Here is a 21,205-nt window from a genome sequence, read left to right as displayed (position 1 = left end):
GTCTCGTACCGTGTTTAAATTTTTTCATTTTTGTAAACGGAAACTGGACATTCGTCGATGTTAGGCGAAAAGAGTAAAGTATAGGCCTAGTGATACGAAGGGATCATAGTCTCACGTTTCCATGGCAGCGCTGGGTGTGTGGTCTGAGGGTCGGGAGAGACTGGTCTTGTTGGATGAGCCGATGTGACAACGCACTGTAGTGGCCGTCTTGAAGGCTGACCGGTCGTTCTTCTCGGGTCTGGGGGCAGAGAAAGGGGATGAGGTGGGTCAGTTGTTGTACACGTCATTATCAGGGTTATCATTATCATCACCATCATTCTTCTTCTCCTTATCATCATCATCATCATCATCATCATCATCATCATTATCATCATCATCATTATCATCATCATTATCATCATCATCATCATTATTATTATTATTATTATTATTATCATCATCATCATCATCATCATTATAAAGAACATGCCACTCATCACCTAATCCATGCAGACTCTCAAATACCTTCTCCTATACTCGAAACCTCGAGCTAAGAGATGGGTGAGACTAACCCTAAAGAGAATGTCACTCATCCTTCAAGCGCTCTAAATTCTCCCCTCCATATTCCCATAATTTAAAGCCCCCTGACTGAGGAGAGCGGAGACTGACTTGAAGGAAATAACACTCACCATTCATATCTTCCAAATTCTCAGAGACTGTTCAAGCTTCCTAAATTATCATCATCATTATTCCAATCACTCAAATCCGTGGCTGATGAGAAAAGGAACTAACTTGAAGAAAATATCACGCATCATGCAGACCTTCCAAATTCTCAGATACTTTTCCAGGTACATTTTCCTCAGATACTCGAAATGTGTGGGTGAGGTTTAGGAACTGACCTGAAGAGGATAATGTAGAGCTTTGGGAAGAAGAGGAGTACCAGCGTGACGAGGGCGCTGAGGGAGGTGCACATGCTCATACAGATAATCTTGTGGTTGCTGCCGAAGTAGATGGGGAACCAGGCCAACTGTGGGTAGGAGTGCGTCAGAGGTAAATAGGAAATCGGTGAGAAAACCTGACGTGAGAAAACCTGATGGTGATTGAAAATTTTTGTGAGAAAATGAAGGCTCATGCAAAGTAACAAACTGAAAATGGAAAATGTAGAAGACAGTTGTTAAAACTTAATTGGGATGACAACTTCTGCCTGCAGTCTGCTGTGTTCACATTCAGATGAACCTGGGGTTATTGTTACTACTACTACTAAGCGTAATCATGTTTGCGTACCCAAATGACACAAGTCGTATACATGGAGAACCCGATAAATTTCGCTTCATTGAAGTTCTCTGGCAGGTTACGGGTCTTCACGGCGTACACGGTGCACATGACGATTAGGAAGAACACCCAGGCCATAGGTGCAATAATGCCACGCAGGGTTGTGTTGCAAACTAGCTCAACCTGCAACGACAGAGAGATATAGAGGGACGTGAGGAAGGAGGATCATTAACTAGAATTTTTAAAGGTATAGTGTAAAGAAAAAAAAGGCTGTCCCGTAATTCCTCACTTCTCCATCACCAAACCTTTTACTTAAATTATGCTAACTTTTCCATACTTATCAATTCTACCGCCTAACTAAACGTAACTCAACTAATCAAACCTAACTTTAAGCATAACCTAACCTTACCTCATTTAACCTAACCTGACACAACCAGCCAACCAAACCTAATATCCCATGACCATCACAACCAACTAATCTAACAACCTAACCTAACCAAACCAAACCTAAACAAACCTCCCCACGACCTCCACTTGACCCAATTTAGCCTAGGCTAACATGAGCCCAGCAGCGTGACTTTTGCAGTGCTAACCTCCTGTGGACGTGGATAGTAGTGTCGTGCGTCTGGTGGGTCGAGAATTAGCATGGCTGTGATGATGCCTGCCTCGATGCTTATCAGGATGCAAGTGATCACAACCTGCCGGGGCAAAAGGGAAAAGGAGGCTCAGTACAGTCTCTAATCGATCGTAACAAAACATATGCAAGCTGTCTTTTTACATATAAATCTGGACGATAAAATGTTTTGGCGAAATAACTGCACGACATTTAAAACTACCTTGGTTAGATATTGTATGAGATTGATCTTGAATCAGTACTTTTTAAAAATTATCCTGATTTAATACTATATAAATGGCATCTTAGTAAGTACTTCAGTACTGTGGTTTGATGATAACAACACAGTCGATATGAAAGTGATAGACGTAAACAGATAATGAGTCACCTGCGCAGTGGCGGACATAAAGCGGGGTTTGCGAGTAATGATCTTCTTCTTATTGCCTGCGAGGATCCTGGCGATGCGGTTGGTCTTGGTGACGAGGGCCGCGTAGATCATGGCGAAGGAGAGGCCCGGGAGTACCCTGGTGGCGGCACAGGTGAGAGGCGAGGGGCGGGCCAGGAGGGGCACGGTGGCCAGGTACGACACCATCATGCCCACGAAGATCAGGTACGACAATTCACGAGTTGACGCCTGCAAAGTGGGGGGATTTATAGCATCTGTCTGTCTGTCTGTCTGTCTGTCTCTCTCTCTCTCTCTCTCTCTCTCTCTCTCTCTCTCTCTCTCTCTCTCTCTCTCTCTCTCTCCTTACCTTAACGACTGGGGTGTGGTTGAACTTAAGAAAAACAATCATGGTGAAAGTTGTTGCCAGAAACCCGAGGGATGCCAGACTGAGGGCCACGATGGAGTCCGCGTCGCCCCAGTTGATGTGCTTCACCGGCAGGGCCTCACAACCTGTAGGTCGGGGTGGAGAAAAATGGGAGTTGATTGGTCGGGTTGTTTATTATGTGTGTGTCTGTCTGAGTGTTTGCCTATATGTTTATCAGTCCCCTTTCTCTTTCTCATTTTAACTGTGTCTGCCGATGTCTCCCTGTCTGTTGGTCCATCTGTCTATCTGTCTGTCTCACCCTCTGCATGCCTATCTGTCTGCCTATCTGATGCAGTGTTTCTCTTTTTATCTGTGTGTCTGTGAGTGTGTCACACTGTTTGTCTGCCTGTCAGTCTGACAGATTATGCTTTTTTTTTCTCTCTCTCTCTCAGTCAGACAGAGTACTCGTGTATGTCAAGCTGATTACCCGTAAATGCTTATCAGTCTGTTAGTTTGTCTGATAGACCAAATGTCGTCCTGACAGTCTGACAGCTTTGCCTCTGCCTCTGCCCTTCCGTCTTTTTGTCTGTTTGTCCCTGTCTCTGTCTGTCTGTCTGTGTGTGTAACTCTCTCTGTCTCTGTCTCTGTCTGTCTGTCTGTCTGTCTGTCTGTCTGTCTCTGTCCGTCTGTCTGTCTGTCTGTCTGTCTGTCTCTCTCTCTCTCTCTCTCTCTCTCTCTCTCTCTCTCTCTCTCTCTCTCTCTCTCTCTCTCAGTAAAACCAGTGGTCTCACTTGTGCGGTTGATATTAGGCCAGTATCCAGGTTGGCAGTGCTCGCATGCCGTCTCGTTCTTGAGGTACTCCCCCTCATCACACGGCGTGCAGATCCAGCAGCATCTCTGCATACCCTCGCCAGTCTCAACGAAACTCTGCACAACGGTAGCATAGGTTAGAGTAGTACGGGTAGGTGTGGGTAGGGTAGGTTAGGGAAGATTGGGTTAGGTTAGGTTAGGTTAGGATAGGGTAGGTTACATTAGGGTAGGTTAGGGAAGACCAGGTTGGGTTAGGTTAGGGTAGGTCGTAGGTGCGTCCATCATCCACGAAATCAATATAGTGCTACTAGAATGTGACTCTGCACTAAGTGGCAAACAAAAGGGTTTCATCTGTTACAGGACACCAATTTCAACGTTAGGTGGTCTTGTGAGTTAAGGCACTTGAACCTCTTATACGGACGATGAGGGTTCAAATCCAAGGGTTGGTTGGGGTTTACTGCTAACATAATGCTACTTAGGGAAGAGTGACTGGTTACCTTTGCCATAAATGTCCGTAATGGATAATATAGCCCAGACCCTCAACACTCGTGATAGACCAGTAAAACTCTGAATGATGGATAGAGGGATGGATGCATGGTTAGGCTGGGTTAGGCTATTAGTTTGACTATAGTGATTAGGTTACCTTAAGTTAGGCTTGCTTTTGATGGGTTAGTTCAGGTTAGATTAGGAGAGGGCTGGTGTAGTTAATCTGAATTAATTTGAATATGACAGACTGGACGAACATTGGCCTGGTGGAGAGTCAGTGATTTGTCAACGTGAAAGATTACCCAATTAAGAGAATATTATGTGGCACAGTCTGTGGAAAATTTATTCATATCGAATTTTACAAGTACTCGCACCACCAAGTTTGCCATGATTTTGTTTAGAGTAAAAGCTAGTTTGTGAAGGTTTTAACCCTTTGCCTGTAACATGCAAAGTTTGTATTTCATTCCTGCTAACATCAGGCAGTGTCATTCTTCTCGGAGAAATATATCACAGGAAAATAGTAAACAGTTCTCGTGATTAAGAGTGTGAGTGAGAATTAAGAACATAATATTTTATTTTAGTGACCACCAAACGATATTATTCATCGGAAAAAATCTTATGCAGTCTCAGTACTATGGCTTTTTATTTTATTCTTGACACCGCCACATCAAGACAGTCTGAAGTATCTTTCCTTAGCTGAATGATATGGTTTGGTGGCAACAACAGTGAAACTAGAAGACGTCAGGGACATGAAGGGATAAAGCAGAGACAATGTTACGACAAGCACCTGTATATCATCATCATCGTTATCATCATCATCATCCAAACCTCTTTTCCCAGTTATGAATGAGGTGAGGTTACAACAAAGCCCAGAGATCCCAACCTTGTACTCATTGGTCTCGCACGGCTCTGAGCACACTGAGATGGGGGGACGACTGCCAGGCCTGTTGAAGACGACTCGTTCCTCTTGCACCACCAGCGTTCCGTTGTCCCACTGACCCACTCGCACGTAATCAAAGCTTCCGTTCTCAAGGCGCTGGTAGTTCATTATGTCGTATCTGGTGGTGGGAGACAGGATACATGTGTACGGTCTATCTATCTGTTGAGAGAGAGAGAGAGAGAGAGAGAGAGAGAGAGAGAGAGAGAGAGAGAGAGAGAGAGAGGGAGAGAGAGAGGCGGTAGGTAGAATGGAAAATTGTAGTGAGGTCATCATAAAGACTAGCGTAAACAATATTCAGGGAGTATATCGCATCAACGATCCATTGTACTACCCATATCTATATTCAAGCGTGCGGCTGAAGGTGCAACTCGGGCCTCTATCACTCACCTGCCTGGAGGATCACCTCGGGAATCGAATGTGACAGTCTCGCCCATGTAGGTGAAGGTGACATTCATGAGGTACTCCTGAAGGGAAAATAAAGTGGTGATGCAAGGAAGCTAGGTTGCTGGGAGTGTGAGGAGGCGAAGGACGAAGTGGAAGGACAAAATGGAGGAATTTGGAAGAGTGAGGAGTGTTGCCCGAGAATGAGGTGGAAGGATATAATGGATGAGTTTGGAAGTGAAGATAATGTGAGAGTGAGAAGAGGAGGTCGAGAACAAGGTAGGAGGATTAAATGGAAGAGTTGCTAAGTGAGGAAAGGAAGACTACAACAACAATAATGTCTCCAATCTAGATTTACAATCATGAAAATAGTTGTCACTTAACGATCTCCATGAAATATGATGGTGATGATGAAGCAGAAGAAAATGATGATAAGGATGATGATGATGATGATGATGATGATAAAGAAGATAATGATGATGATGATGATGATGATGATTCTTTATGGTATGGTCTTTCAGGTCAATGTGGAAACGAAATTAGTGGGAGGCTGAGGAAAGGAGAATGAAGAACAAGATGGAAGGATAAAATGGGAGAACACAAGAGGCGGAGGCATGAGGGAGCGAAGATGATGGAAGAATGAGCAGAAGAGGCCTGAAGAGGAGACGGAAAGGTTAAGTGGAAGGTTAATGAGGTAGAAGTGATGATAATGTTGTTGCAGAGTTGTTTCATCTTAACTTTCTCAATCTCCCCCCCCCCACACATTGCATACCGTACTCCATACACACACACACACACACACACACACACACACACACACTTGCAAGTCAGATAAGCAAATTCTCAGTCATGGAATATACAAGTTTGGCGCATTAATATTTACAAAAGTGTGGCGTATTTTATAACAGAATAAATCAAAGGAACAAAATCTACCTGTTTGGAATACAGGGTGTCACAGAAAATGCTACTGTTATGTTGGAATCTGCTTACATTTTGACCCACTTTGTACAATCTGTCTATTAAATAATCAGTCAATCTATCTGTTTATCTATCTATCTGTGTCTCTTTTTGTCTATCTGTCTGTCAGTCAGTTAGTCAATTAATCAGTTTATCTATCACTCTATCTATCCATATATCTATCTACCTATAGTCAGACGCCTAAATCCCGGAAGGGGTGGCCACATATGCATTGCCTCCTCGTCATTCTCTCCTCCGTCATCACGTTGTTCTCTCAAGAACTCTCTCTCTCCCTCCTTCTGTGTCTCTCATATCTCTCCATCCTGTCTTATCCTCATTCTCCCCAACTCACACCCTCCCCTCTTCCCTTTCTGTCATGCATCTCTCCACCTCATCCCTTTATTTCATTCTCGGTCTCCTCCTTCCGCCACCCCCCCTCCACCTCACTCACGTACACTCATTATAAACTGACCCTAAACAGCGATCCATTGACGGGTAACATAGCACGACAGAGGCCCTGGTGTGACGGGCACAGGTCTTGCTGCATCAGGTGGAGCCCCCATGCCATCGTGTATATCGCCTTCATCACGAACGCCATCTTGGTGTCCTGCTTGTAGCCCTTCCTTAGTGACTCGGAGCCTGCGAGCAGTGGAGTATATTAGAAAGAAAAAAGAAAAAGATAAATAGATGGGTCAGTATCAGTACATCTGTGATCTTTGGAGGGGTGAAGGAAAGTAAAGTATTTTCCTGATTAGCCGTCTTGGTTATATGATATTGCTACCTTCGTTACGAAAGGCGTACTTTTTGGTGAACATTATTATTATTATTATCTTCACCCTCATCTTAAATGCCAGGACCAATTTGCCTAGCCCCGGGCTCCAACGCTCCTCATGGGGCACCATAGGATTGGATGATGGGTGGATGGATGGATTATTGTTATTATTATTATTATTATTATTATTATTATTATTATTATTATTATTATCATTATTATTGGCTTACCTAGACCCTCGTCCTTAATACCGTGTTCGATCAAACACAGATATTGTAGCTGACAAAAAGAAAATCTTGTGACATATCTTCCACTTTATTTTTATACCGACTTTCATTTTGTAAACAAATTGTAACCGTCTCATCCGCACCATTTTTTGTACCATATTGTTAATTTATTTCGACGCCTTCGACTTTCAAACAACAGAGGGATATACAATCATCATATCGTTTTGGCGAGATTACCCTTACACTCGTGCCAACTGAGTGAAGCTGGGAACGAACTTGACCTTTTATTCTTTCGTTGCGGTTGGTGTATTAGGGCCAGTACCAGAAAATTTTGTTCAAGTAAAAGATATTCTAGGTGTCAAAGGCATCAAAAACTAAACTAAGTAATCTTTTCTCTGCTATTAGCACATTTTACTTAGACTGACACCAGACGATTCTATTTAGTCGAGAGAAAGGGTTAAGTCTCACAGTAACTCATGACTGAATTACAACAATAGTGACTTGCTGTTGGTATAATGTTAAGTGCCAGACGAATGGAGTGTCAGCTTAAGAATGGAGTATTAACGAGTGCTAACTAACTCGGGGGTCCACCTAACGCGTGAAGCCCCACAACTAACCAGGCGTGTCAACAAACCTAGAGTGCCAACAAACGAGTGGAGTGCCAACAAACGAGTGGAGTGCCAACTAACGAGTGGAGTGCCAACTAACGAATGGAGTGCCAGCTAACGAATAATGTGTCAACTATATCAGGTTTGCTTTCATCGGACGTATTTCTTCCACTCCTTCAGCTTGAAAAACTAAGACGTGAAAGCGTGAATTTCGGCGAGTTATGGTTAAAAGATAGCAATGAGTGTCCTTGGTTACGGGTCAGATATATTCTCGAATCTGCCCTCACTTGGCCTCCAGCTCAACTGAAAAGTGAAGTTCAATCTAACGAGCAGAACCACACACACACACACACACACACACACACACACACACACACACACACACACACACACACACACACACACACACACACACACACACACACACACACACACACACACACACACACACACACACACACACACACACACACACACACACACACACACACACACACACACACACACACACACACACACACACACACACACACACACACACACACACACACACACACACACACACACACACACACACACACACACACACACACACACACACACACACACACACACACACACACACACACACACACACACACACACACACACACACACACACACACACACACACACACACACACACACACACACACACACACACACACACACACACACACACACACACACACACACACACACACACACACACACACACACACACACACACACACACACACACACACACACACACACACACACACACACACACACACACACACACACACACACACACACACACACACACACACACACACACACACACACACACACACACACACACACACACACACACACACACACACACACACACACACACACACACACACACACACACACACACACACACACACACACACACACACACACACACACACACACACACACACACACACACACACACACACACACACACACACACACACACACACACACACACACACACACACACACACACACACACACACACACACACACACACACACACACACACACACACACACACACACACACACACACCACGAAAATAGCCAAACTAACCGGAGCAAGGGGGCAATGACAGCGACTCCTCCTGCCCGACCAGAGAGCAATTGAACCTCATTTGCCAGAACTCCTTGAACCAGGGATTGCGGGTGTTGTTGTCGGGGTGGAGGTCGAAGTAGTGGTCGTCGAATTCGGCCACGTAGGAGCTCTGGATCTTGACAGAGAGGCCCCCAACAGCCGCCTCCTCCAGCCCCGCCACAACGTCGGAGCGGTCTGCCCATCCATCACTGCGGAGATTGACGGATGGATGGATGGTCAGATGGATGAATAGAATGATAGATAAACTGAAGGTAGATAGACAGACAGATAGACAGATAGATAGATGGAGAGACAGAATGATACAGTGTTAGACAGAAACACAGAGACACAGACAGACGGATAGAGATAGATAGGTAGATAGACAGACTGACAGAGTATTCACCATACACAAATGCAACACACAGTAGTTTACATAATTATGAAAGAGGTAACTAACATATAACTGAACTACACAGCACAGAAAAGTCGATTTCAAACACATCTTCCTCATTTTACTTTCATATCCTGCACTCCAGTATGTTCTAGATTCGAACTTCGTGGATATTATAGAGTTTTAAATTACAGACAAGAAAATAATAAGGTGTAATGTGCAACCAAACAGGTAAGGAGGAAGTGATAGGGAGTTTCATATGTCAGCGAGATTATCAAGGTGTAATATGCAAAATAAATAGCGAAGTAAGAGATGCAACGAGTTTTCTATTATTGCGACAATCCGGCTCCAACTATGAATTCCTGACGTTATTCTGGTATCCTCATTAATGACAGTAACTGAGTCTCATTTTGGAGTTTGTTCTCGTTAATGCCAAACAGTTCAAATGAAGTATGGAACACCTTTACCAGTGATAGGGTTAAGCTCTATCTCGATTAGCCTTTTCAGTGGTTTGGGCGTATTTCGGAGTTTCAGTCTGGCTAACAACAGATCATATTATCCAGGTGAAGGATGCACCTGCTGGTGAAAGGGGTTTGTCGTGGCGCAGTGATAGATCGGTTTTTCAAGACAATCTGTATTTAGAATCAAGGTGGCCTATATAACTTTACGTCAGTACAGAAATGATCGTCTCCACTCATATTCTATTCACTGGTTTTTGTGTAGCGTGCAGTGGTGGAGAGGGACGCCTTCACGTGGTGGCACCGATATGACCGGACGATGGAGCGATGGAGCTGCCTGGTTGTATAGACGACCTTCAGTCTCCTTCCTGTTCCCCGAAAAGAGGGTAGTGGACTTCGGTAGAAGGGCAGTTTTTGGTCTGCAGTGCACCAGGTTCACGTTCAGATGAGCACAGGGTTGCGGTACGTGTAGCGTGGATATGTTGGCAGTGATGAGGAGTTTGGAGGTCGGTGAGTCCGAAGAGCCGAGGGACACCACCTTCCGTTTGTGGAGTGACCCGCCTTAACTCAGCTACATGCACAGATAGATAGATAGATAGGGAGAGAGAGAGAGAGAACGTGAATTGGAGCACCTAACCTACCTGCCGATGAAGAGGAACCTTGACGTGACGTTGTGCCTCTGCGCCGCCAGCAAGAGGTTCCTCACGGTCATGCCCTCACAGAAGCATACCACCACGTTAGCCCGCTGGTCCTCTAGTAGTTGGAGAATCACCTGTAGGGAAGGAATTTGGTTGGCTGTCATGGTTACATCTCTTCCCCCCCCCCTGCTGTGTGTGTGTGTGTGTGTGTGTGTGTGTGTGTGTGTGTGTGTGTGTGTGTGTGTGTGTGTGTGTGTGTGTGCGCGTCATAATCACTTGTAAGGAATGTATTTTTATAGTATATCATGCTCATATACAGGATCTATCTTTCTATCTATAGCCCGACGCCCTAATCCCTCAGAGGGTGGCCGCAGACAAAACGCCTCTAAGTCGCTCTGTCACCCACCATTTGACTACCCTTCCCACAACTCCCTCCCTCCTCCCTCATGTACCTCTCAACTCTATCCCTCCGCCTCATCCTCGGTCGTCCCCTCCCTTTCCCTCCCTCCACCTCACCTACATACACCCTCTTAGTCAGTCTCATTCTCCATTCTCTCCACATGTCCAAACCACCTCAGTGTATATCTTCTAATCTTCTCAACCACATCCACTTCCACCCTACAACGTTCCTTCACTTCTTCATTCGTCAACCTGTCCCACCATGTCACTCCACATGCTCCTTTCCGGTAACTCATTTCCACTGCTCTCACTCTTGACTTGTTCCCCTCTAGCAAGGTCCATGCCTCGCTTCTATACGTCAGGGGAAGGATGACAATACTAACGTGCAGTAACTTCTTAACTTCCACACTCAACTCCCTGTTTCTTATCACTGATTTCAGTGAACCAACAATCTTCCTTCCCTGCTGAACCCTTTCAAGCACTTCATCCCCAAAAGTTCCATCCTTACTCATCACACTACCCAAGTACTTGAATGCATTCACATTCTCCATGTGCTCACCATCCAACCTCACTGTGTGTTCTGTGACTTCATTCCTCTCAAACATCATAACTTTACTCATGTTTACATTAACTTTCAGATTCCTCTTCCTACACACTCTCCCAGATTCATTCACCAAACCTCGCAACTCCCATTCATCTTCAATCAACAATACTGTATCATCAGCAAACAGCAACACAGTAATCTTCCACATCTCACCTTCATTGATTAGAGCCACCCCCACATCCACTGCCCTACCTTGCACCTCGTTTACAACCCCAGCCATATATATATGAAACAGCCATGGCGACATCACATCCCTTTTTCAGTCCCACATTGAGATCAAAGAATTCACTCAGCTCACCATCCACTCGCACCGCAGCCCTAGCTCCTTCGTACATACTCTTCAAAGCACTCAGCACTTTCCCCTCCACTCCATATATTCTCAGTACCCTCCACATACCTTGCCTATCTATTCTGTCATAAGCCTTCTCCAAGTCCATGAAGACAGCATACACTTTCTTTCCCTTCTTTAAATACTTCTCCACTAAACATCTTAGAACAATTATTTGATCTACACACCCTTTTCCCTTCCTAAATCCCCCTTGTTCTTCTCCAGCCAGCTCCTCTGTCATATGCCTAACACTATCAATGAGTATTCTACAGTATATTTTTCCAGTCACACTAAGAAGGCAAATACCCCTATGGTTACCACACACTTCTCTCTCCCCTTTTCCCTGTATAATGGAACAATTATACTTGATTTCCAGTCCTCTGGAACCCTTCCCTCTTCCCAAGCCAGTCTACACAACTTCCGTATCCACTCCACTACAATCCCACCCCCATACCTCAGCATTTCACCACACACTCCATCAATTCCTGGGGTCTTTCCCATCTTGATCTTCTTCATTGCTTCCACTACTTCCGCCCTACTGATTTCTTCCTCCCTTCTCTCACCTCTTCTTCTCCTAGCCATTCCCCAACCACTTATACTCGCACTGCTCTCACTCCCTACATTCAACAGATCCTCAAAGTGCTCCTTTTATCTCCTCAATTTCTCTCTCTTCTCCACCAACAATCTATTATTCCTATCTTTCACTCCCCTACTATTTCCCCTTTCACACTGCCTTACTTTCTTTACCTCCTTCCAAAACAATTTCTTACTCCCCCTCCATTTCACACTCAGATTCCTCCCAAACTCTTCATCCACTTTCTTCTTACTCTCCTTCACCAGTCTCTTCACCTCTCTTCTCCTGCTCACATATAACTCTCTCTTCTCTCTCTCTCTCTCTCATCTTCTCTCCTACCTCTAATCGCTAGCCATTCACTATATGCCTTCTTCTTTTGTTCCACAGCTCGTTTCACCTCATCATTCCACCATGCTGTCCCTTGCACACCCCTGCATCTCCTCCTGACTCCACGAACCACCTCACACGCTGCACCAATCTCTTCCGTGAATATCTCACATACGTCTTCCACCCCTTCCATCTGCTCTAACTCATACCTTCCCAATCTTTCTTCCACTATGCTCTTATACTCTGCCATTTTCTCACTATCTTGCAACTTCTCCACTCTTCTCACAGGAGCTGTTTCCTCCTGTCTTCCCCTTCGTCTCCTCACCCACTTTCCTTGCAGCCTTACCTTGGCCATCACTAAGTGATGGTCTGAGATTCCATTTCCCAACCCTCTCCACACTCTTGCGTCCAACACTTGTCTTCTCATTCGCTCATCCACACACACGTAGTTTATCACTGCCTTTCGTTCCACAGGTTCACCATCCATCATCCTCATGACTCTCCATGTATACCTGTGGATCATCTTATGCCGAAAGTAGGTGTTGGCTATTGCCAACCTCTTACCAGCACAGATGTCCACCAAAGCACTACCATTCCCATCTAATTCAGCTGGCACACCCCACTGACCAACCACTCCATCCGGACATGAAGCGGTGGCGTCTTCATCGTGGGTCTACCCTCCAGAGGCTGTCAAAGAGAAGAGGAGGACAGCATGGGGGCCAAACCACCACAAAACCCCTGGCCCCTCACGGGGCCCGAGTACTTGGGAGTGGCTTTGGCTGCCTGGGCAAGTACCACATCTCCCAACACAACACACACAACAACACCGTTTTTTCTACACCGAGAAATGACTCCCCGGCTGTCATTTATCGACGACTTCTTCTAGCTGGGGACATTGAGAGCAATCCAGGACCCACCAACAAATACATATGTCCAACATGCTCAAAACCTATCACGTCGAGCCGACAGACAAAGGGTTCAGTTTAGTGCAATTCCTGCAAGAACTGGACCCATTACACCTGCACAACACTTGCATCCAGAAAACATTACACAAACACCTGGACCTGCTCCTTATGCTCCTTCCCCCCACACACTAACCCCCCCACCAACCCTATTCCTACTTCCTTCACACCTCCACAGCCAAACCCACCGATCCTTCCCACACCATCCATCCCCCCAGTTCCTCTCACTCCAACCCATCCTAATCCACCCCAACTCTTACCTCCATCACAAACTCCTCCTACCCCTTCCCCTCCACCAACACCACCTCCTACCCGTGCTGCAGCCAACACACATTGCACGCACAACATAAACATCTTTCAGTTAAAGATGGACGGCATAAGCACCAAAAAACAAGAACTCACACAATTCATCAAACAACAGAACATACACATTGCCATCTTACAAGAAACAAAACTACACAGAGCACAGAAAACACCAACATTTCATAACTTCACCACCATTCGACAAGGCTGGGCCGACGGCGGTGGCGGTTGACTCATCACTCTGGTACACAAATCCATCAACTTTGCAGATACCAGTGCACACACAAAGTCACTTCTCTCCCCACATGACACCACAACAGAAATACAATCAATTAAAATGCGCACTGGTAACAAATCACACATAACATACATTCCCCCCAGTCGTCCCCCACAGTACCACACAATTACTCTCCACAGATACACCACATCACTAACATACCCAACATCATCCAGGGTGGTGATTTCAACGCCAAATCGTCGTCCTGGCATGTCAACAACCCTGACACAGACATGGAGCTGGTATTACAATCCCAGACAGATCAATTTTTCATCCTGAACAATATAGACCAACATACCCATATCCTACACCAGGCCCTCTTCCTCCCATCATCCCCAGACATTACCTTCTGATCCCCAAACCTCGCCCCCACTACATCCTGGAAAGTGGTCAAAACCCTAGTATCTGATCACCTCCCGGTCATCATCACTACCACAACCAGAATCACCCCAGCTGGCCACAAACACACATACACTAATTATAAGAGAGCCAACAGGGAGGCCTTTGTAACTAAAACAGAACAACATTTCGAAACACTAAACAGTACACCCATCACAAACATCAACACTGCTGTGCACACTGTCAATACAATTATACAAAACACAGACAAAAGACACATCCCTAGAGGCAACAGAAAGAGGCACAACCCCAAATTCACACCAGAAATTCAGGGCTTCATCAGACAACGGGACACACTGCGACACTCCCCAACACCCCATACACAAGACACTGTACAACAAATACAAGAACCCAACACTCAGATAAACAATACATTATCAGAACAGCAAACACTAAACTGGAAAAATTACCTCCAAACATTTAACCACAAAACAAACATCAGCAAACTCTACAATACACTAAACAGCATCACACTTTCCAACAGCAACACTACACAATCACACGCTGCCATCACAACAACAGACACCATACCCTCAAACAAACATCAAGCAAACACTCTCATCAATCACTTTTTACAAGTCAGCCATCTAAACCCCCATCCCGAAGACCGACGTATCATCCGACGTAGAGACAGTTCCCCACAGACCCAGACTATGCACCTTTCACTTACAACGAGACGAAGCACATCATTAGCAACCTTAAGACAAAGCACATCATTAGCAACCTTAAGCACTCATCTGCTTGTGGACCAGACAACACAAGCAACATTCGCCTTAAACACCTTGGACCACAATGCATACAAGAACTCACCAACATATCAAACTACAGCTACGCACACAACATCATACCCAACATCTAGAAGCATGGCATTATCTCTACTATCCCTAAACCCAACAAAGACCACACGTTACCCTCCTCACACCGCCCCATCACACTCCTCTGCACCCTCTCTAAAGTCACTGAACGACTGGTACTACAACTAGTCACACCTCACATTCCTCTAGCCCAATCACAACATAGCTTTAGGCCACTACACTCCACAAACACCCTTCTTACAGACCTTACACAGAGAGTTTTCGATGACATGAATTCAGCTAGGCCACCACACAGAACACTCCTAGTCACACTAGACATTAGCAAAGCTTTCGATGCCATCCCACGCCACAACCTCACAAACAAAATACTCAACACAAACATGCACAATAACACAAAAAGATGACTGGCAAACCACTTAGCAGGCAGATGTGCACACGTAACATTTGCCAGTCAGTCTTCTAACATCAGAAACTTCACAAATGGTGTCCCCCAAGGATCTGTTCTGTCCCCTACACTCTTTAACCTATACATGCACGACATACCCACACCCCACACACCACAGATACACATAGCTTCCTGTGCAGATGATATAACACTTACATGTACACACCAAAACGCAAACACAGCTGCACACATCGTCCAACCTTACCTCAATACACTACATGAATGGTTCACCACAAACAGGCTCAAAATAGCCCCAGCCAAATCTACAGTGGCCCTTCTCACAAACTGGGCAGCAGAACACAGTCATATCCCACACCTTACCATAAACAACACTCCCCTACCACACACACACACACACACACACGGCATCGTCGGATGTGGACGTCTGTACCGGCGCTCCATACAAGCTCAACACGGCCAGAGGCATTACCTAAATAAGTATCTTTGAATGAGTCAAGCTCTGTACCAGGCTAGACTAAATGATTTTTCATTATTAAAAGGAAAAGAAATAATAAGTTTAAATAAGACTGGTTGAAACAACAAAGAACCACGATGCGTTGAGTCAGCTGGGTTTGTTTATACTACAGAAAGACCGGGAAAGCGTGCACACGTTAAGTACATACTCTGTTCATTTAGTATTACAAAATGGATACATACTTCAGTAAAACAAATCTGGAAAAGAAAAGGGATAAAATTAAAAAGCAAAATGACGATTTCTACCAAGAACTAGTTGAAGTGGAGACTCACAATAGACTGGTTGAACGTGTACACAATCTAGAAATGGCTTTCAAAAATGAAATTGATGAAATAAAGAAGCAAATGCACTTGCAAAAGGAAGAGATAGATAAACTGGGAAAGGAGGCCAATAAGAAAGACACAACCATCAGTGAACTAACAGTGGAATTGAATACCCTTAGAAAGAAAGTGAGTGAAATGGGAAGTACAGTATTTAATCACGAGAGTGTTATGGAAGACTAAAAAATGACACAGAGACAATTAGACAAGCAAGCAGTCTTATGGACCAGAGCAGTGATATTGAGGAGAAGATAACACAGGTGAATGAAGCTGTGCAAAGCTACAAAAATGATGTAGAAATCACGTATGCTGAAATGGTGAAAGTAAAGAAAGACTTGGAAACAGGGGTGGAGGAAAAAAGCATTAAAAAGGAAGTGAAAAGAATAATCCAAAACAATCCAAAGTTAGTCAGAGATTCAGTAGAAATAAATAAATCAATAGTAATCACTGGTATAGAAGAGGAAGAAATTAAAAACAAAATCACTAGAGACAAAAAGGAGATGGCAAATGTAATGAACTTACTGAAAGAAGTATCAGAGGAAATCTGTAGTAAAGACATAGAGGAACACAAAAGGTTAGGGAAATACGAAAAAAGCAAGACAAGACCTCTAAAGGTGACTTTCCAGAGTGTAAACACTGTGGAAGAGATACTAAAAAATGCAAAGAATCTTATGGAAAAAGAGGAGTTCAAAAATGTATGGATAAAAAGATGTCTAACACAAGAGGAACTGGAATTACTGAAAGAGAAAAGGGAGGAAGCAAAAACAAAAAATGAGGGAAGATCAGAAGAGGACAAGAAGAAATTTTTTTACAAAGTAATAGGATTGCAGGTACGAAAGTGGTACACAAACAGGATGGAAGAAAAAGGAGGAAGTTAGTAGAACCATGTCATGACAAGTATATAAACAAAATAATAAAGTTGATGTACTCAAATGTGGATGGAATGGTATCTAAATTACTAGAGATGAATGATTATGTCAGAGAAAATGAACCACAAATAATATGCCTAACTGAGACAAAATTAACACCAAGGATATCCAATGACATACTAAACTTAGAGGAATACAATATATGGAGAAGAGACAGAAATTTAAAAAAAAGGAGGAGGAATTATAATATTAACTAAGAAAAATCTAAAAGTCAAGGAAATAAACCTAGATATACCATCACAAGTAGAACTGATTGCAGTAGAGATCGACACATCTGAAGGTAAAGTAATTGTAGCCAATTTGTATATGCCACCCAAATCAAACACATGGGAAAGAGACGAATATGAGGACCTAGCAGAGAGTACAATTCAGAGTATAAGATCCTTGCTACATAAAATGGAAGAGAAATCGGAAAGAATTATACTAACTGGGGATTTCCAATACAAATATAAATTGGAATACTCTAGATATAAATAGCCAAGAAAGCTGCTGGGACCAAAAGCTCCTGGATCTCGTACAAGAGTTTTTCTTAACGCAACATGTGAGGGAAACCACTAGAAAAAGAGGACTTGATGTACCTTCAGTGCTAGATCTAATATTTACTAGGCAAGAAAATGACATTGACAGTTTAATATATCACCCTCCACTCGGCAAAAGCGATCATGCAGTACTAAATTATAACTTCAGGATAGCATATGACATAGTAAACAGCACTGACAGTTACAAAAAGAGACTAAACTATAAAAAGGGAAATTATCAAGACCTAAAGAAGTATTTCTTAGAAGTTGATTGGGAAAATGAGCTTAGAGGACAAGATTTAAATGCTGTATATAAAAATTTTTGTGAATTTTATGAATTAGGAGTCCAGAATTACATCCCACAGCACAAAGAAGCAGATAAGAAAATACAGAAATGGTTCAATACAGAATGTAAAAAATCTAAAGAAAGAAGAGATTTGTTGTGGAATAGATACAGAAGACACAATAGTGAAAGGGCATATAATAATTACAAACAGGCAAGAAACGACTATACAAGAATAAGGAGGGAAGCCCAAAAACAGTTTGAGGAGGATATAATAAATAAAAGTAGTGATCAACCAAAGCTGTTTTACAGCTATATCAGAAGCAAAACCAAAGTAAAAGATATAATACAATCCATCACGGACGAGGGAATCACTTATACACAAGAGAAAGATATTTGTGAAGCACTAAATAAGAATTTCCAATTAGTTTTAACAGAAGAAAAAAATTTTGAGAGAGACTATGTGGAACACGCATGTCCACACATACTACCAGATATACAAATAGCAGAAAAAGTAATACAAGAGGAGTTAAGTAGATTAGACAGAGGAAAAGCAAGTGGTCCTGATGAAATTTCATGTTGGGTGTTACAAGAATGTGCAAATGAGTTAAGTAAACCATTATTTTTAATTTTCAAGAAATCTTTGAGTCAAGGGAAACTACCTGATATTTGGAAAAAAGCAAATATAGTCCCCTTATTCAAGAAAGGAAATAGACAAAATCCTCTCAACTACCGACCAGTATCACTGACTAGTGTTGTAAGCAAGGTATTAGAAAAACTTATAAGAAAAGCTTGGGTAAATCATCTAGAAAAACACAGTATGATAATAGAAAGACAGTTTGGTTTCAGAAAAGGAAAATCATGTGTTACTAATCTGTTGAGCTACTATGACAGAGTAACAAACACAATACAGGAAAGGGAAGGATGGGTGGACAGTATCTATTTAGATTTCAAGAAAGCTTTGACACAGTACCACACCAAAGACTTTTATGGAAGCTGTACCATCAAGAAGGAATTCGAGGCAAACTGTTTTGTTGGATGCAAGACTTTCTCATAAAAAGAGAAATGAGGACAGTACTAAGAGGAAACTACTCATCATGGAAAGAAGTGACTAGTGGAGTACCACAGGGTTCGGTACTGGCACCAATCATGTTTTTAGTGTACATAAATGATATAAACAGTAACACTGGAAATGAGAGCTATCTGAATATGTTTGCAGATGATGCAAAAATACAAAGGAGAATTACTAGCACAGACTCTTGTAGGGAGCTACAAGAAGAATTAAATAAACTTCATGAATGGAGTAGTACATGGCAAATGGAATTCAATGTGGACAAGTGTCATGTAATCAAGTTTGGTAAAAGTGGAAAAAGACCTGATTGGGATTATAAGTTAGGAAATAAAACCCTATACACATCAGAAAGAGAGAAAGACCTAGGTGTGATTATCAATAACAGACTATCTCCGGCTGACCACATCAGCGAGAAGGTACGGAACATGTATACACTGCTTGCAAATATGAGAATAGCATTCACATACATAAATGAAGACATGCTAAAAAGGATAATAACATCATTCATTAGACCAACCCTGGAATATGCATCAGTAGTCTGGAGTCCTCATCTCAAAAAGCATATAGACAAGATTGAAAAAGTTCAAAGGGCCGCTACAAGATGGATACCAAGCTTAAGGGACCTAAGCTATGAAGAAAGACTAAATAAACTGAATCTACCAACACTACAGGAGAGAAGGAAAAGAGGTGACATGATAATGCTATATAAGTGCATATCAGGAAAGGAGAAAATAGACAAATGATTACTTAACATATGGAGAAGCATCAGCAAGAGGACACTGCAAAAAACTGCATAAGAAGAGAGGTGATAAAGACGTAAGGAAATTCAGTTTCCCAAACAGAGCAATTGATCAATGGAATGCACTACCGAATGAAATAGTGTGTGCCAAAACAATTCACAAATTTAAGGATATGTACGATAAATATGGTCTAAGACACGGGACAATACGAGCTTGACTCATTCCTGTAAAGATACAATTAGGTAAGAACAATTAGGCAATTAGGTAAGAACACACACACACAAAATCCTTGGTGTAACATACAATACATCAGTGTCATTTAAACAACACATCACAAACATTAAAAATAAAACAACACCAAGACTCAGTGCCTTGAGGTCACTTGCCCACACAACATTCAGACACAACAAAGATATCACCACTACGGTATACAAACAATACATACGTTCAGTGATGAATTATGCAAGCCCTGCCTGGGCTCCTAACCTCACCAAAACACAATACAATGTAGTGCCATAATTTTACGTATTAGTGTAAGTTAGTATAAGCTTGTATTGTAAGTGTAAGCTTAAGCTTAATTGTTGTAGGTATAACTCGTGAGTTAACCGTTAAGTTCTATATATAAGTTTAGTCTTAGTTGATATTCATAATCTGAATATGATTCTGCTATTTGATAATGCTAAGTCGAGTTTTGATGTGAATATGACTAGTGTTTATGCACAGTGAACCAGCCGATTTCAACAAAGACGTATAACCGCAGAAATTTTAGTAGAGATTAATAATCGCGAGTGTCTTTCTTCGTATTTTGATCTAGAGATTTACCTGCTGAAGTTAAAAGATTTCGTCTTTTGAACTATGCAGTGGTGAACTGAGAATGTCTGAAGTAAAAATATTGAATATTGTCATTTGGGAAGTGCGAAATTTATGTCACTGAGTCCTGTTTACAGTCACGAAGGCATGTAACGGACACGGGTAATAAAACTGTTCGAATTC

General features: G+C 42.8%; 1 protein-coding gene across 1 annotated transcript in view; it reads right to left on the bottom strand.

The window, feature by feature from the left end:
* The window catches only part of LOC145408080 (uncharacterized), a 71,772-nt gene that overhangs the window by 12,104 nt on the left and 38,463 nt on the right, over positions 1-21,205 (bottom strand). Inside the window, 12 exon segments of the mRNA XM_080278888.1 lie at positions 116-238; positions 879-1,006; positions 1,264-1,434; positions 1,845-1,949; positions 2,253-2,498; positions 2,617-2,759; positions 3,405-3,540; positions 4,793-4,967; positions 5,237-5,313; positions 6,660-6,826; positions 8,935-9,164; positions 10,446-10,576. Of these exon segments, the coding sequence (XP_080135014.1) occupies positions 116-238; positions 879-1,006; positions 1,264-1,434; positions 1,845-1,949; positions 2,253-2,498; positions 2,617-2,759; positions 3,405-3,540; positions 4,793-4,967; positions 5,237-5,313; positions 6,660-6,826; positions 8,935-9,164; positions 10,446-10,576 (1,832 nt within the window).

The sequence above is a fragment of the Coenobita brevimanus genome, chromosome 75 (genome assembly GCF_032717465.1).
Source record: "Coenobita brevimanus isolate Jiangsu-jjx chromosome 75, ASM3271746v2, whole genome shotgun sequence".
NCBI classification, from domain to species: domain Eukaryota; kingdom Metazoa; phylum Arthropoda; class Malacostraca; order Decapoda; family Coenobitidae; genus Coenobita; species Coenobita brevimanus.
This window is presented reverse-complemented; position numbering and strand designations above follow the sequence as displayed.